This window comes from Clarias gariepinus, chromosome 1 (assembly GCF_024256425.1).
Source record: "Clarias gariepinus isolate MV-2021 ecotype Netherlands chromosome 1, CGAR_prim_01v2, whole genome shotgun sequence".
NCBI classification, from domain to species: Eukaryota; Metazoa; Chordata; class Actinopteri; order Siluriformes; family Clariidae; genus Clarias; species Clarias gariepinus.
The window spans coordinates 10422211-10440341 of NC_071100.1; the positions used below are offsets into that span (position 1 = coordinate 10422211).

At 43.0% G+C, this 18131-nt stretch overlaps 1 protein-coding gene across 1 annotated transcript; it reads right to left on the minus strand.

Moving 5' to 3' along the window:
• Positions 1-341: 341 nt before the first annotated feature.
• On the minus strand, positions 342-10614 carry LOC128520067 (snaclec A9-like). The gene is made up of 2 exons (XM_053494088.1): positions 10533-10614; positions 342-712 (listed from the first exon to the last, which is right to left on the minus strand). The coding sequence occupies exons 1-2, from the start codon at positions 10612-10614 to the stop codon at positions 342-344; spliced, it is 453 nt and encodes a 150-aa protein (XP_053350063.1).
• Between the last annotated feature and the right edge of the window lie 7517 nt (positions 10615-18131).

Sequence of the window (18131 nt, forward strand, 5' to 3'; positions counted from 1 at the left end):
TTATGGGTTGTTGTGTCTAGAATTCTAGGAAAAAAAAAATCCATTTTAGAATAAGGCTGTGACATAATAAATGTGAAAAAAGTGATGCACTGTGAATACTTTCCGATGTGAAAGAAAAGAAAGCATTGCATTTTCTAGGTATAATCAGTTGGTAAAAAAGAATGAAACATGAAATGGCCATTGAATTAAAATTATGTTGAGAAAAAAATGTCTGGTCCTGAACAATGAGGATCCAGCAGAACATGTGTCCACTTCTGGTATCCTATAAAAAGAACATGAATCAGTTTCATTGTCCACAAATAATTGAAACAATTGATACATATATAAATCTCTGACCTCCACTAGGTGGTGACACAGATGAAGGGGAGTTTTTGAGTCTCTGGCAGGCTGATCCACTTCTTACTGTCAGACAGCATCGCTCCGGTTCTCTCCACATCACCACAGTCTTCCCCTCCGGTCCCGTTACCTGGAGCCCAGTTTTGGTAGCAGATGGTCTCTCCTGTCACCCAGTACCAGAAGCCCAGAGCGCAGGTGTGACGCAGACCAATCCACATTGATGACGCATTAGTGGAGACATTTTGAATGACTAATTCCACCCTGTTTTGCATTTCCTGTGACTGAAGAGAAACCAGGTCCACATGATTCTGTCTGCAGAACCTCAGGGCTTCTCGCCACGTCTTCTCCTCTTTAATCACGATCAGTGGGGTTTGCTCTGCAATCAGAGAATAAAGATATTTAAAAAAAAATAATACATACCATCAGATATAGCATCAGTTAAGAAGTTGCCCCTAAACCATTTTTTCAACAATTCAATTACATTTTTTTTATATAGCGCTTTTAATAATAAACATTGCCTCAAAGCAGCTCCACAAAATAAAAATAAAAATTATGAAAGTGTGTAAGAGTAAGAAAAATGTATAGATAATAATGAGATTGTCCCTGATTAGCAAGCCAAAGGTGACAGCAACAGTGGCAAGAAAAATCTCCCTGTGATGGCAATAGAAAGAAACCTTGAGAGGAACCAGAGTCAACGGGGAACCTATCCTCATTTGGGTGATGACGGATAAATGACATCATTTGTATTATGCAGCTGGAAGTGCAACATAACATAAGTTATTTAAGTTAATATGAAGTCCAGTTCAGCACCAGGATAAGTCAGCAGGTGCAGAGGACAGAAGGGGTCTGATGGGGTCTGGATCACTGGGAGTCTACTGAAGCTGGCACAATCTCCAGATGCCTCGGGATAGGTGGAAAAATAAAGAAAAGGTGGAAAAAATTAGCAGTTGCCATTCAGGATAAATGTACTGTACTGATGAATGAGGTTATGGGATGAGTTACGTGCATGCCAGATTAAAGAGATGCTTCTTAAGTCTACTTTATAAGTGGGAAACTGTGTCTGAGCCCTGAACACTGTCAGGAAGGCTATTCCAAAGCTTAGGAGCAAAGTATAAAAACACACTACCCCCTTTTGTAGATTTTGATATTCTGGGAACTACCAAAAGTCCGGAGTTTTGTGATCTTAAGGAGCGTGGTGGATTGTAACATATCAGAATATACATTACAAGACAATTAAATAAAAATACTACAGCAAATAACTGTAACTTTACAAATATACAGTAAAGTACTACTGTATACATTGGTACCTTGGCATATGAATTGAAACCGTTTAAAGGTGAAAATTCATATTGTGAAATTTTGCACATTTTCACATAGGGAATGTAAATGTAAATAATCCGTTTCAACCACCCAAAAATATTACCAATATTACCAATTTTCAACACTATAATAATATTTTTGCATATAAAAACATCCTATTTAGAAAAGACATGCAAATAAAGTGAAATATTGAATAAATAGAAATTAAATCTCACTTAGTAAGTAACCGTATAATTCCTCATGGCACTGGTTGCTTGAAAAATAAAACAGATTTCCCTATTTTTCGTCCTACTGTCCTACTGTCAAATCGAATTTTCCCATATAAAATAATTGAAACTCAAATTATTTGTTCCACAGCCCCAAAAAATAAATAAATGAAAAAAATTAATACAAAATATAAAGTAAAAATAAAACAAATTAACCTGCACTTTACCTTTAAAAAGTAAAAATAAATCCCGACAGATGTCGTGTTTCTGTTTGTGTGCGCAGGTGCTGTGCATACTATATGTGTGTGTGTGTGTGTGTGTGTGTGTGTGTGTGTGTCTCCCCCTTCTCGTCTTACACAGTTCCCCTTCCTCCACTCTTTTTACACACACCCGAGCACACAACGGAAATACTGTTTTATCAGGAAAATAAACAAGAAATCTCCCTCATGACACTCGATTGAGTGACACACTAACAGAATTACTGCTGTAAGGTAAAAATAAAACAAATTAACCTGCACTTTACTTTTGAAAAGAATTGCGACAGAGCAGTGTTTCTGTGTAGAGCAGAGAGAAAGAGGGTGTGTGTGTGTCTGTGTCGGCAAAAGTAGGAGGGGTCTGTGTGTGTGTGTGTGTGTTTGGCACAGTGTCCAATGACGCGCGCACACAGGATTTTTAACCTGTTTAATTAGACTTGCTTTTGCTTTACACGCATACGGACACAAAATAAAATATTTTTTACACACACGTCGTCACAGTGTTATAGTACTGTAAACAGTACACGCATGCACGGATGTTGATTATACCAGTAAGAGACGCGCACTAACACCCCCAATTCCACAGCACAAGAGAGAGAGAAACTGTTGGCTCATTTGTGATCAATTCAATTCAATTCAATTTATTTGTATAGCGCTTTTAGCAATTTTCATTGCCGCAAAGCAGCTTTACATAGTCAAAAGAATTATTTAGGTTTGTATGAAATGTGAATTTGTATGAATCAAAATTGTCAGTTTGTCCCTGGTGAGCAAGCCGAGGGCGACAGTGGCAAGGAAAAACTCCCTGAGATGGTAAGAGGAAGAAACCTTGAGAGGAACCAGACTCAACAGGGAACCCATCCTCATTTGGGTGAAACAAAAAGCAGTAAATGATCTGCATTTATACAGTGTGTAGGGTGGGAGGCAGTTCAGCTATAATAGCTGATGTTAATTGATGTTAATATGGAGTCCAGGTAGTTATTGAAGACCCAGGTAGACTTGTAAGAAGTTCCAGTCATGAACTATCGAACTGTCAAGTCCCCAGAGAAACAGTTGCCAACACCAGTCAAGGCCAGAACCATCTTCTAGGTAGAGAGAATCATTCCCAGACACCAGACGCATCCCAGAGAGACACACGGGGCATCCATGTGACGAGATCTTCAGCCAGAAGCGGGGCACCAGGATGGGTCAGACAGGTCCGGAGGGCAGAGGGAGTCTGGATCACTGGCAGCTCAGGAACGACATGTGTAGCTCGACAGAGAGAGAGAGAAAGAGTGAAAGGGGGAGACAGGAGGAGAGAAGAAAGAGAAAGAGGGGGGGAAAGAGAAGAAGAGGAGAGATGGCAGTTAGGTCTGGTCACAGTCACACAATGTATAATGTGAATGTATATTAACTGTAGCGTGCAAGCAGAGACTCCGGCAGGACTAACTATGACAGCATAACTAAAAGGGAGAGCCAGAAGGAAACACAGACATGAGGGCTTCCTGACATGTAAAGCAAACAATCACCTCACCGTCAGCAAACCTGAGTGATCAATGAGAGTGAGGAAGACAGCATCCAAACATACCAGTTCACCATAATACTCTACGTCCATGAGTCCCCCAGATCTGCTCCTTTACCTATGGCAAATCTATTTATAAAAATGCTTGGCTAAATAAATAGGTTTTTAGCCTGGACTTAAACACTGAGACTGTGTCTGAGTCCCGAACACTATTTGGAAGACTATTCCATAACTTTGGGGCTTTGTAAGAAAAAGCTCTGCCCCCAGCTGTATTTTTCATAATACGCGGTACTGACAAGCAGCCTGCATCCTTTGATCGAAGTAGGCGTGGCGGATCGTAAGACACTAGCAGTTCGCTCAGGTACTGCGGCGCGAGACCATTTAATGCTTTATACGTCAAGAGTAGTATTTTAAAATCAATGCGAAATTTCACAGGGAGCCAATGGAGTGAAGATAAGATAGGGGTGATGTGCTCATATCTTCTGGTTCTGGTGAGGACTCTCGCTGCTGCATTCTGGACTAGCTGAAGCTTATTTATGCATCTAGCTGAACAACCAGACAGTAAGGCATTACAATAGTCCAACCTAGAGGTGATAAAAGCATGAACTAGTTTTTCTGCGTCGTTTAGCGACAATAAATTTCTTATTCTGGCAATATTTCTGAGGTGAAAGAATGCTATCCTGGTAATATTATCTACATGTGCTTCAAATGAAAGGCTGGAATCATACATGATACTCGGTACTCATAAACCAAGATTTGTAAGTTTTTTAGTTATATTATATATAAACAATACAGTGAAACCTCGAATTGCGAGTAACGCGGTTTGTGAGTGTTCTGCAAGATGAACAAACATTTTTAATAAATCTTTTGATTATATATATATATATATATATATATATATATATATATATATATATATATATATATAGGCACTAGGCAGTCTAACCCGCATGTCTTTGAAATATGAGAAAAAAACAGAAACCCGGAGGAAACCCATAAGTACATGCAGAATCTTTATTTATATTCACTTACAGTAACAATTGCATCTTTTCAAAGTAAGTGAATATATCTAGTGCAGTAAATTGATAATGACATCACTTTAGATTACTTACTTTTAAAGCAGACAAATGGATTTTGACAGAATGAACAGCATGCATCATTCCATGTGTAATTTAAATAAAGTTCCACACAGTTATTTTCCTTTTGGCAGCCATTAGGCTCGCCATAATTCCAGTTGCTGTAACTGTACAGAGCTCCATCTGACCAGAACCAAGACATGTTATTATTATTATTCATCCTGACCTTTAAAAAATAAAATCATAAAACCACAAAACATTTATGAGTGATAATAACAGCATATTAAAGTTGTGTTCTAAGATGTTTAATTAAATAACTTATATGTAAAAACAAACAAAAACAAACAAACAAAATGCTTTCTTCTGCTAATTGACTGTTTACATATTTGTAGATAATATTTCAACTTTTAAAATGTTTTTGAGAAATCTTTATTTAGATCATCACAAAGTTTATTATTGAATTTTTAAATAAATTCAAATTTTATTTGTTACATACACAGTAAGATATGCAGTAAAATGTTTAATGATTTGCATATCCCAGCTTCCTGTTAGTAGAAAGGGGTCAGAGCGCAGGGTCAGCCATTTTTATGGCGCCCCTGGAGCAGACAGCAACCTGGCGAAGCTGGGGCACAAACCGCTGATCTTCCGATCCGTAACTCAGAGCTTCAACACACTGAGCCACTACTGCCCCATGCCCACGTATGCCTAGGCAGTAAAACATCATAAAAATTTTAACCCATCTAATAAATGAATTAGTTACATAATGTATTGCTCGTTGTTTTTGTTCTTTTAAAGCCCAATGCTGGATTACCAGTTAATTATTGTTTTATGTAATCTAAAACATATATAATAATTTACCACAAACAAAAATCTTCTTTTTGTTTTTAAATAATCATACACTTTAAATATTAAACCTGCTTACAGTCTCATTTTGCCTTAGTCCTATCCAGAATTTTTGGTTTTTTTCTTTAAGAAGGTTTTGTACAGCGTTCATTTCTTCTTGGTCCTCGATGGTGGCCAGGTCAGTGTATTTCTCTCTGCACTGTTTCTGAGCTTCGTCACAGTTTTTCGTTTCTGTGTCCTCTATATAAAACTGACGTGATGTGGAGAAAGCAAGAGCCCTCAGTCCTCAGATAAGAACCTCATAAACTGAGTATATTGATAATGAAGCAGAAAAGAGTTTTACAGATTAGCAAACATCTACAGTATACTGACCTGAGAAAAGCAGAATGAAGTGCACTGCTGTATCCCTAACTGGGGAGAACATTAGAGAGGAATCAGACATAACTTAAGATTAATTTTTTTTTTTAAATAACATATATAATCTTTACATGTTTATGTCAGGTAATGCTCAAGCTTCACAATGCAGACATTTTGTATAGTGCTGTTGTTGATGCAAAAGAAGTTATGCAACATAAAGAGCACAACTCTATTAATGTGAATTCTATTAATTCACAATCTCTATTAAAATCTTTTCAGATCTGACAGCGCTTGCAATTGAATCGAATATGAATATATTATTTAAACTGTTTTTTTTTTTTGTTAGGAAAAGCTTGCCAACAAGGTTAACTGGACTCTTTCTTAAGATTGAAGATTTCCGTAGACATTTAGACATATTTATTTAGTTTTTTGTTATTAAAAATGAATGATTTACCAAAAAAAGTCTTCACTGCTGCTGGACAGTATATTTGTGTCTGTATGTATGTGTCTGTGTCTGTGTGTGTGAGTGTTTATGTGTGTGTGTGTTTCCGGGGAACTTTTGATGAGCTTGATGTTTACAAGTATTTCTTTGTTGTCTGTGCTCCATAAAGTCCCAAACAACAAAATGCAAATTAATTGAAACACGCAGTTCTCCTGCACACTCCCTAGAATGACCCCTCCTGCACTTGTTGGTTGGCTTTTATTGTCATTTCTACCACATACAGTTCAGTACACAGTAAAACAAAACCTCCAGGACCAAGGTGCTACTTACATACAACATAAATTAAAAACATAAATTAACAAAAATATCGAACTAACTAAAAGACCTAATTAGCTGACTAGCTGAGACATGACAGATTGACATTTTAAATTAACTAAAAACAATCTAGTCCTATACAAAAGGGACAACATAAAGTACACATGCAAATGTGCAAACAAGAGCGACAGAGTGACAAAACAATATCATATGTTTCAATACATATGAGTTGAGACAGTGGGAGGAGAAACCGTAAACATTTCTGAAAGTAGCAGCTACAATAAAAAAAAAATGCTTTTGTGCAAAAGAGCAATTACAGGTTGTTACTGTATGAACAATACAGATGGTTATTGTGTTTGCGCATGTGTGTTTATCAGTTCCGCCCTGATGTTTTGAGATAGTTGAGCTTATCTGAGTGATTGTGTGTGTGTGTGTGTGTTATTAGTCCAGTTCCTTTTTGCGGAGGAGACAGGTGGCTTGTGGGTAAAAACTGTTACACGGTCTGGATGTGAGTGCCTGAATGCTTCTGTATTTTTTCCCAGATGGCAGGAGGGTGAAGAGTGAGTGTGATGGGTTTTTCCTGATCAGTCACAATGCTGATGTTTGCGGATGCAGTGTGTGGTGTAAAAAAGAGATCCCAATGATCTTCTCAGCTGTCCTCACTACTCTGTAAAAGAAACACAATACCCCTCTAAATTAACTAAGCAGCACCATTTTGGCTCTGGAGCAGTTGCAGTGTTCTACTGCCATGGTGGGAGTCCATCCTGACATCTGGCGACTGGGTGGCTTTCTCGGCTGGGAACAGGGGGCCTTAACATGCTTACAGTGGCCAGACCAGGTTACTTTGATAGCAACCTGTTTTGCTGTTTAATCTGTTTTACTGGGTCAGATGTTTCTCATCTTCCTCTCGACAAAACCCCAAAGATTCTTTGTGGTGTTCAAGTCAGGTTAATTGGCTGGCCAATCAAACACCACCATGACACAGTAGCATAGTGGTTAGTACTGTAGCATTGCACCTTAAGGGTTAGGGGGCTGTGTGTGTGACTTGTGCATGTTCCCCATGTTAGGTGGCTTTCCATCAGGTACTCCAGGTTCCTTCTATCATGCAAAGACATGGAGGGTGAGCTAACTGGCATTTTCAAATTGCAGATAGTGAGATGTGTGTCTGGTTACAGTACTGTATGTACCCCACATCATGCCCCAAGTCCCCAGGGATAGGCTCCTCCTTTGACCCTGTACAGCATAAGCTGTATAAGAGAGAGAGAGAGAGAATAAAAAAGTTTACAGCTCATGAAAATCAAAATTTCAGTATCTCCAAATATTAGAATATTAGAAGATAAATTATAAAAATAAACATACAGTGGTGTAAAAAACTATTTGCCCCCTTCCTGATTTCTTATTCTTTTGCATGTTTGTCACACTTAAATGTTTCTGCTCATCAAAAACCGTTAACTATTAGTCAAAGATAACATAATTGAACACAAAATGCAGTTTTTAAATGAAGGTTTACGTTCTTGAAGGAGAAAAAAAACTCCAAATCTACATGGCCCTGTGTGAAAAAGTGATTGCCCCCCTTGTTAAAAAATAACTTAACTGTGGTTTATCACACCTGAGTTAAATTTTTGTAGTCACCCCCAGGCCTGATTACTGCCACATCTGTTTCAATCAAGAAATCACTTAAATAGGAGCTACCTGACACAGAGAAGTAGACTAAAAGCACCTCAAAAGCTAGACATCACGCCAAGATCCAAAGAAATTCAGGAACAAATGAAAACAAAAGTAATTAAGATCTATCAGTCTGGTAAAGGTTATAAAGCCATTTCTAAAGCTTTGGGACTCCAGCGAACCACAGTGAGAGTCATTATCCACAAATGGTAAAAACATGGAACAGTGGTGAACCTTCCCAGGAGTGGCTGGCCGACCAAAATTACCCCAAGAGCGCAGAGACAACTCATCCGAGAGGCCACAAAAGACCCCAGGACAACATCTAAAGAACTGCAGGCCTCTCTTGCCTCAATTAAGGTCAGTGTTCATGACTCCACCATAAGAAAGAGACTGGGCAAAAACGGCCTGCATGGCAGATTTCCAAGGCGCAAACCACTTTTAAGCAAAAAGAACATTAAACATCTCAATGATTGCCAAGACTTTTGGGAAAATACCTTGTGGACCGACGAGACAAAAGTTGAACTTTTTGGAAGGTGCGTGTCCCGTTACATCTGGCGTAAAAGTAACACAGCATTTCAGAAAAAGAACATCATACCAACAGTAAAATATGGTGGTGGTAGTGTGATGGTCTGGGGTTGTTTTGCTGCTTCAGGACCTGGAAGGCTTGCTGTGATAGATGGAACCATGAATTCTACTGTCTACCAAAAAATCCTGAAGGAGAATGTCCGGCCATCTGTTCGTCAACTCAAGCTGAAGCGATCTTGGGTGCTGCAGCAGGACAATGACCCAAAACACACCAGCAAATCCACCTCTGAATGGCTGAAGAAAAACAAAATGAAGACTTTGGAGTGGCCTAGTTAAAGTCCTGACCTGAATCCTATTGAGATGTTGTGGCATGACCTTAAAAAGGCGGTTCATGCTAGAAAACCCACTAATAAAGCTGAATTACAACAATTCTGCAAAGATGAGTGGACCAAAATTCCTCCAGAGTGCTGTAAAAAACTTGTTGCAAGTTATCGCAAACGCTTGATTGCAGTTATTGCTGCTAAGGGTGGCCCAACCAGTTATTAGGTTCAGGGGGCAATTACTTTTTCACACAGGGCCAATGTAGGTTTGGATTTTTTTTCTCCCTAAATAATAAAAACCATCATTTAAAAACTGCATTTTGTGTTTACTTGTGTTATCTTTGACTAATAGTTAAATGTGTTTGATGATCAGAAACAATTTGTGTGACAAACATGCAAAAGAATAGGAAATCAGGAAGGGGGCAAATAGTTTTTCACACCACTGTATTACTTGTCATAAGTTGCTCGGCTTGCTCACCAGGGACAAACTGACCATTTTGATTCATACAAATTCACATTTCATACAAACTTAAATAATTCTTTTGACTATGTAAAGCTGCTTTGCGGCAATGAAAATTGCTAAAAGCGCTATACAAATAAAATTGAATTGAATTGAATAAGTTGGACGTTTTTGCATTGTAAATCCTTTTTTGATTGATATATTTAATTTATTTATTTTGAGATTTCATTCATGATTTCATTCAGGTTTTTTTATGAATTGTGAGCAGGAATAATCAAAATAATTAAAAATTGAATATTTCACTTTATGCGTAATGAATCTAGAAAATAGAAGTAAGCTGGTGTTTATTGCAGCAAAAAAAAACAAAAAAAACAATGTAGCCAACCCAATGCCAGCACAAGAACAGGAGCAAGGCAAACTGGTTCAAGAACAGGCTAAAAGAGGACTAAAAAATAATACACACCTTATATACTGTTGGCTGAGGGAGGGACTCAACAGTCTCCTCCCTAATTTTTTCCCTTTTTTAACTTCCCTTGACCATAATCGGCCACTGGTTCAGGTTACTTTTTTTATCATACTTAAATACAAATTTGGTCTGCATGGTCTGTTTATTTTTTCTTACTTCTGTACGCCAAGGTCTGTGCCCGTTATACCTTATCTTGTCCCGAAAAAGTTCCCCATTATAATCTAACCCTTTCAACACTTTTGTATTACCTTAGTGTTCCTGTCACTAGGTTGGTGGTGCTTAATTTCTTCTTACAGGCCCCTGTTTCTGGGCCTACTGTATGTCATCAGTTATTTAGAGACAGACCATGGGTGAGTATCTCCTTCCACTATTTAATGATTGTGCTGCCCAAGGCCAAATCCAGGCTGAGTGCCAAGGACTTGATTATGAGCAGGCGGATGAGCCCTCACCTGTTCTCAGAAGAGACCCCTTATAACAGTTGTCTCTGTAAGTGGGTACCCAGACCGACTCTCCTATTTCTGGTGTTTTCATTGGGACTAGTTTTCTGAGTGCAATACAGTTAGCACATAGACTGATTTTTTATCAAAGGTGACTATCAACAGGCGTATCGTTGTTTATGTGTCCTGCACTGAATGGCCTCCTCATCTAGCCAAGTCATATAACTTTTTGATATTATTAATACTTAATTTCTATCAATGCTACAACAGCTCATTTAAACTTTTGAATTCTTTCACCTCATCCCACTACGCTTCGGCATGGCATCTCTCCTCAAGTTTGTATCTTATCTAAGTTGCCCAAGGCTACCCTTTTCTTCCTGCAGTGTATCTGTTGTGCTCTCTCTGGTGTATGCAAAGGCACTTCGTTTTTCGAGAGGCGGCAGGTCCTCTAAGTGCATCCCATATGAGTTAATGTTTGTTAAAACAGCAAACCTTAGTTTAGGAGTTGTATATTTAGTACTAATATATTTATTATATATGTGAGTAACGTGATTAACTATTGTCATATACTATATAGATATTTCCTTTTTCCTGCTGCTGTTCCTTATTTCCTGTGCTGCTTTCCATGAAGTTCACTTTAAAGACACAATATACCCACTATGTATGTGATCAACTAGCTTGTGGTTGTTACCTGACCCTTGGACCAAGGTGCACAATTCCAACCCTACGATCACATGTCGAGTGCTCTAAGCACAATGAAGAATAAGTTAAACTGTGTAATGAGTAACTTTTAATTATAATAGCAAACAAACGTAATTATACTGTACTTTAAAAAAAATCCCTTTTCCCCCTTTTTTCCTAGAACTACATCCTGCAATCTCAGCTATAATGTCGGATTCTGACCCCATACCTGAGAGCCTTAGCAATGATCTACAGTGCCATCAAAAAGATTTGCAATGATTTTTTTTTTGCATGTTTGTCACACATAAATAATTCAGATCATCAAACAAATTTTTATATTAAGATAACCAGCGTAAATACGAAATGCAGTTTTTAAATGTTTATTTCATTTATTAAGGGATAAAAGGTGTTCAAACCTACCTGGATCTATGTAAAAAAAAAGTTCTTGACGACCTTGCTAAATAATGAATGAACTGTGAGTAGTAAAATGAGTTAAATTTCACTTGCCACATCCAGGCTTGATTTCTGCCAGACCAGTTGAATTAAGAAATCACTTAAATCAAACCTGTCTGACAAAGTAAGGAAATCTCATCATATCATCCTAATTTTAAGAAACTGATGAGAAACAAAATGTCCTTAGTTTATCAGTATGGAAAGGGCCACCATGCCATTTCTAAGGCTTTGGGACTTCAGCTAACCATGGTGAGAGCCATTATTACAACTGGAGAAAAATTAGTACATTGATAAACCTTCCCAAGAGTGACCATAAAAATACTCCAACAGCACAACAATGGCTCATCCAGGAGAACTTTTTGGAAGGTGTGCATCCTGTAACATCTGATGTAAAACTAACAACATAATGTTGTAATGCCTAATGAAGTATTTTATTAAAAGAACATCATACCAATAGTCAAACAGGTGGCGGTAGAGTGATGGTCTGGGACTGCTTTGCATAGCTTCAGGACATGGAGGACTTGCCATAGTTGTAACCATGAATTCTGTCCTCTACCAGAAAATGCTGGAGGAGAATGTCTGGCCATCAGGTCATGACCTCAAGTTCAAGCACAGTTGGGTTTTGCAGCAGTTCATCAAAACTGCACTTTATATTTATTCAGGTTATGTCAGTGTACATTTTTTCAATCTAGTTTTATTTTTCGAAAAAAGCATATGAAACATAACATGTACTGTATATACTGTATATATAACAATACAACCACCTTTTCCCCTCTTTTCTTTTTCTTAACAAGGTGGAAAAAATGACAAAACATAATTTTCCTCTTTTCCCTCCCTTCCCTCTTCTTTTCATTGCAACTAATTTGCTTTAATAGAAGGTAGGTGCTCCAGGAAAGAGCCCTACTGTAGGTTTTGTCTAAAGTCATTGGTGATTTCCTGACATTGAAAAGTATTTTCTTAGGAGTGCAGTATGATTTATGTTTGTTGATCCATTCTTTCCTTGATGGGGAGTTGGTTGATTTCCAGATCATTAATGTCATGCACACTCGGAACGCGACCGGCACTAGGACCCGGAAGTTAAGCGGTCGCAAACCAGGAAGTATAAAAGAGGTAAACAAACCATAGCACCTCGCTCAGTCATTGAGTTTTGCCGATGCCACGTCTGATTCCTACATCTAACTGTGAGTACTCACCTTTTTGGTTTCAATTCCTGATCGAGTGTGTATTTATAGGACGTGGGTTAGATTGTGTCTTTCCCTTACTTCCCATCTGTGAGAGTCCTTAGACTAAAAGCATGATTATCCTGCCTACTCGTGTTTCATCCGCGTTTGGGTTTACCATTCACGCTACAAAGGGCTAACCGCTAAAGCTACGTCTTCTGGTCATCTCAGGTTAGTTCTTGACAGAATGACTGAGCCGTCCGCGGTGAACCCAGCGGATTACGCGCACCTCTGCGATGTGGTTGATCAGCATGCCAAGCTCATCAACACGCTAACCGGGGAGATCGCTAATCTGCGCCGGGACCTCCAAGACGTCGTGGCCTTGCACCGCGAGGTCGCGGAGCTCCGGCGGAAGAACGCGGATCTCCGGGCGGCTGTGGATAGCGCGGCTAGCCGGTCTCCCGTTGCGGCGGCCGCGGCGCCGCACCAAACCCCCCCCCCCCTCCTTCTGATGTATTTTTGGCACTTCCGGATAAATGGGACGGCACGGACGGGAAGTGTAATGTGTTTCTAACAGCGCTTGATCTGGTGTTTGAGTTCAATGCCACCAGGTACTCCACCGATCGGCTACGCATCGCGCTTCTGGTCTCGTTGCTATCCGGGCAGGCAGCTGAGTGGGCCACGGCAGTTCTCCGGGCGGATTCAGACACCGCGCACTCATATAATGAGTTCACCCGCCAACTCAGACTCACATTCGAACACCCAGCGGGCGAGGTGGAGACCGACACCAAGCTCTACCATCTGCGGCAGGGAGGATCGTCCGTGAGCCGGTACGCTGCTGAGTTCCGGACCCTTGCTGTGCAGACCGACTGGGGAGATGCCGCGCTCCGGACATCCTTCTACGAGGGACTGGCTCCACGTATCAAAGACGAGCTCGCCGGGCGAGAGCTTCCTGCTACCCTGGAGGGGATGATCCAGCTCTCCCTCCGTATCGATCAACGCATCCTCTCTTGCCCGAAGCCAGCCCCTAGGACCCTGCCGCCTGCACCCACCTTCTCCTACACCACGCCACGACCACCTACTGCTCTCACCACCTCCACTACTGGACCTGTCGGATCTCCACCTCCTGCCGTGGTTGACACCGGAACCGGGCCCCCTCCACCTCTCCTCCGCAATCGACGCCACCATCTCACGTTTCACGGTTCAGGTAAACCTCCAAATTGGCCACAAACGAGTTCGAAGCGCCGCGTTCATCGACTCCGGTGCCGCGGGTAACTTCATTGACTCTAATTATGCCAAAGATTTGGGGGTGAGGACTGAGGCGTTATCCCAGCCAGTAAACATCACTTCGGTCGACGGTCGGCCCTTATCATCCAGCCCTATCACCCATCAGACCCAACCCATCACGCTCGCCATAGACCAACACCAGGAGCAGATCCAATTTCACCTTACTACCATCTCATCACCGCCCATCATCCTCGGCTATCCCTGGCTGTTACAGCATGACCCGATCATTTCGTGGACCCGGAACCGGATTCTCCAGTGGGGGCCGACCTGCACCGAACTCTGCCTACAGGCACGGACTGGGACGTGTTCCAGGGAGTCCGAGGCCCCCGACGTCGACACCAACGCCATCCCTATCGCCTATCGAGACCTGGCTGAAGTTTTTTGTAAGAAACGAGCTACCCATCTCCCTCCCTCCCTCATCGCCCTTACGACCTGGCGATAGAACTTCAGCCGGGCTCCGTCCCTCCCCGCGGCCATCTCTATTCGTTATCTACCTCGGAGACGCAGGCGATGGAGGAATACGTCACCAACGCCCTCCGTCATGGAACCATCCGGCCCTCCACCTCGCCTGCCGCCGCGGGGTTCTTCTTCGTCAAGAAGAAAGGGGGCGAACTTCGCCCATGTGTCGACTATCGGGGGCTAAACAACATCACCATTAAGAACAGACATCCACTACCACTCACCAACTCAGCCCTGGACGCCCTCTCTGGTGCCACCGTATTCACCAAGTTGGACCTCCGGAGCGCCTACAACTTGGTGGGCATCAGAGAGGGTGATGAGTGGAAGACGGCATTCATCACACCCACCGGACATTATGAGAGCCTGGTCATACCATTTGGACTCTGCAACGCACCCTCGGCCTTCCAACAATTCATAAATGACGTCCTCCGAGACATGTTGGGCCGATGGGTGTTCGTCTACCTGGACGACATCCTCATCTACTCCCGCCACCTGGAAGAACATATCCAACATGTACGGGCTGTTTTAAAGAGATTGCTCGCTCACCAACTGTACTGCAAGCTGGAAAAATGTGCTTTTCACCAGCACTCCACCACGTTCCTGGGTTTTGTCATCTCGCCCCAGGGTGTGGCCATGGACCCGCAGAAGCTAGAAGCTGTACGTCACTGGCCCCTACCCAGGACACTCAAACAGCTTCAGCGGTTTCTCGGGTTTGCGAACTTCTATCGTCGCTTTATCCGGGGCTACAGTACAGTTGCAGCACCATTAACCACATTGACCAGGCCCTCACCTCACCCATTTCAGCTCAATCCTACCGCCATCTCAGCCTTCAAGGAACTCTGCCATCGCTTCACCACCGCCCCGATTCTTCTTCATCCGGATGCCAATAAACCCTTCGTTGTGGAGGTGGACGCGTCGGATGTGGGCGCCGGCGCGGTTCTCTCCCAGCGAGGTCCAGACCAGAAACTGCACCCTTGCAGTTTCTTCTCCAAAAAATTTGACCCCACTCAGCAGCGATAAGGGGTAGGGGACCGCGAGCTGTTGGGCATAAAGTGGGCTTTGGAGGAATGGCGTCACCGGCTCCAGGGCGCCAGTGAGCCATTCATCGTCTGGACCGATCACCAAAACCTGATCACCATCAAGAACCTCAAGCAGCTCAATCCACGACAGGCACGGTGGGCACTATTTTTCGAACAATATAATTTCCATCTTTCTTACCGTCCGGGGTCGAAGAACACCAAAGCCGACGCCCTATCACGCCAGTATGACGACGATCTCCCCCGGGCGGAACCCGTGCCTGTCATCCACCCATCCCGAATCCTCGCACCCCTCCACTGGGATTTGGAGACCAGGGTCCGCCAGGCACAGGCGGCGGAGACCGAACCGGCAGGTGTGCCGCCTGGACGACTCTACGTACCCCAACAGCTGCGAGCAGAGGTTCTCCAATGGGGGCATTCGTCCACCATCGCCGGACATTCTGGGGCGCGACGAACCCTATCGTTTATTCAACGGGCGTTCTGGTGGCCCTCCTTGAGGAGAAACGTCCTCGAGTTCGTTCAGGCGTGCCCGGTGTGCGCCAGGGCAAAAGACACAAACCAACCAACTCCAGGAGAACTCCAACCACTCCCAGTTCCTCGACGGCCCTGGACGCACATCGCCCTGGATTTCATCACGGGCCTGCCGGTTTCAGAGGGTAAGGACACCATTTTAACCATCGTTGATCGGTTCTCCAAGGCCGTGCACCTGGTGGCCCTAGCTGGACTCCCATCAGCTAAAGACACCGCAGAATTGATTTTGGAACACGTAGTCCGACTGCATGGGTTCCCAAAGGACATCGTCTCGGACAGAGGGCCCCAGTTCACAGCCCGGTTCTGGAAGGCCTTCTGCCGTCTGATCAATTCCACCTGTAGTCTGTCATCCGGTTACCACCCCCAGACTAATGGTCAGACGGAACGGACCAACCAACAACTGGAGCGCTACCTGAGATGTTTCGTGTCCGATCGCCAGCGCTTCTGGGCCCGCTACCTCAAATGGGCCGAACTGTCCCACAACCTACACGTCTCCTCAGCCACCAACCCAAGCCCATTTGAGGTGTGCCATGGTTTCCATCCTCCCATGTTCGACCATCAAGAACCGGAGGTTGACGTACCATCGGCCCAACAGTTGGTCCGTAGGTGTCGGCGGATATGGAATCAAGCGAATCGCGCCATCCAGCGAGCCAACACCAGCTACGTCGCCCAGCATCGCCGCCGACACCCACCGGGACGGTTGTACCACGTAGGTGACAACGTATGGCTATCAACTAAAAACCTCCATCTGCACACCGAATCAAGAAAACTATCACCAAGGTTCATCGGACCATACCGCATCACGTTACGGGTTAACCCTGTCACCTACCGGCTCCAGCTGCCTGCGGCGCTCCGGATCCACCCAGTCTTCCATACATCACAGCTAAAACCCTTCATCACTTCACCTCTGGTTACACCCACCCCCCCTGCTCCTCCTCCCCGAATCATTGACGGCGGTCCCGCTTACACCGTGCGAAGAATCCTCGATTCGCGACCTCGGGGCAGGGGCACCCAGTACCTGGTCGATTGGGAAGGCTACGGCCCCGAGGAGCGATCTTGGGTCCCAGCACGGTTCATCCTCGACCCTGAGCTCATCCGGGACTACCGTCACAGGGTATCCTCCACCTCAGGACCGTCTGGAGCCGGTCCTGGACAGGGGGGTACTGTCATGCACACTCGGAACGCGACCGGCACTAGGACCCGGAAGTTAAGCGGTCGCAAACCAGGAAGTATAAAAGAGGTAAACAAACCATAGCACCTCGCTCAGTCATTGAGTTTTGCCGATGCCACGTCTGATTCCTACATCTAACTGTGAGTACTCACCTTTTTGGTTTCAATTCCTGATCGAGTGTGTATTTATAGGACGCGGGTTAGATTGTGTCTTTCCCTTACTCCCCATCTGTGAGAGTCCTTAGACTAAAAGCGTGATTATCCTGCCTACTCGTGTTTCATCCGCGTTTGGGTTTACCATTCACGCTACAAAGGGCTAACCGCTAAAGCTACGTCTTCTGGTCATCTCAGGTTAGTTCTTGACAATTAATATGCATTTCTGTCCTGCAGTTCCAGTCAGAAGGATGAAATATTTTTTTATGATGAGAAATGGTTAGTAATTTCGTATCTCCTACCCAGATAGCGCACACACGTCGCGGAGACGTCTATGCAACGTCGTCTTTTTCATCTGGCAGATGTCTTGCAGATGTCTGGTAGAGGGCATTTTATTAAAACACCCCCCTCCCATTATTTTAATTAAATACCCTCGGCACGTCTATAATGCTCCCTAATGCATGTTACAATGACCAAATATGATAATAAATGAATAAACCACACTAACAAGCAAACATTTGATTAATTTATACAAAAACGAGAAAACGAGATAACAGCAACTTACAAATGAGGTCTCAATTTGAAAAGATGTACAAAACATAAAACACCACAAATAAGTATTAATCATAGAAAAAAAATTAAACACTAACAGAAACGTTTTGTACTTTACAACTGTACGT

Bases quoted from the DNA above. Each gene is read 5' to 3' on its own strand.
- LOC128520067 (XM_053494088.1), bottom strand. From the start codon at position 10,614: ATGAAAACACCAGAAATAGGAGAGTCGGTCTGGGTACCCACTTACAGA. The intron at 713-10,532 runs GTGAGGGCTCAT...CTCTGATTGCAG, and splicing joins GGGGTCTCTTCTGAGAACAG to AGCAAACCCCACTGATCGTG.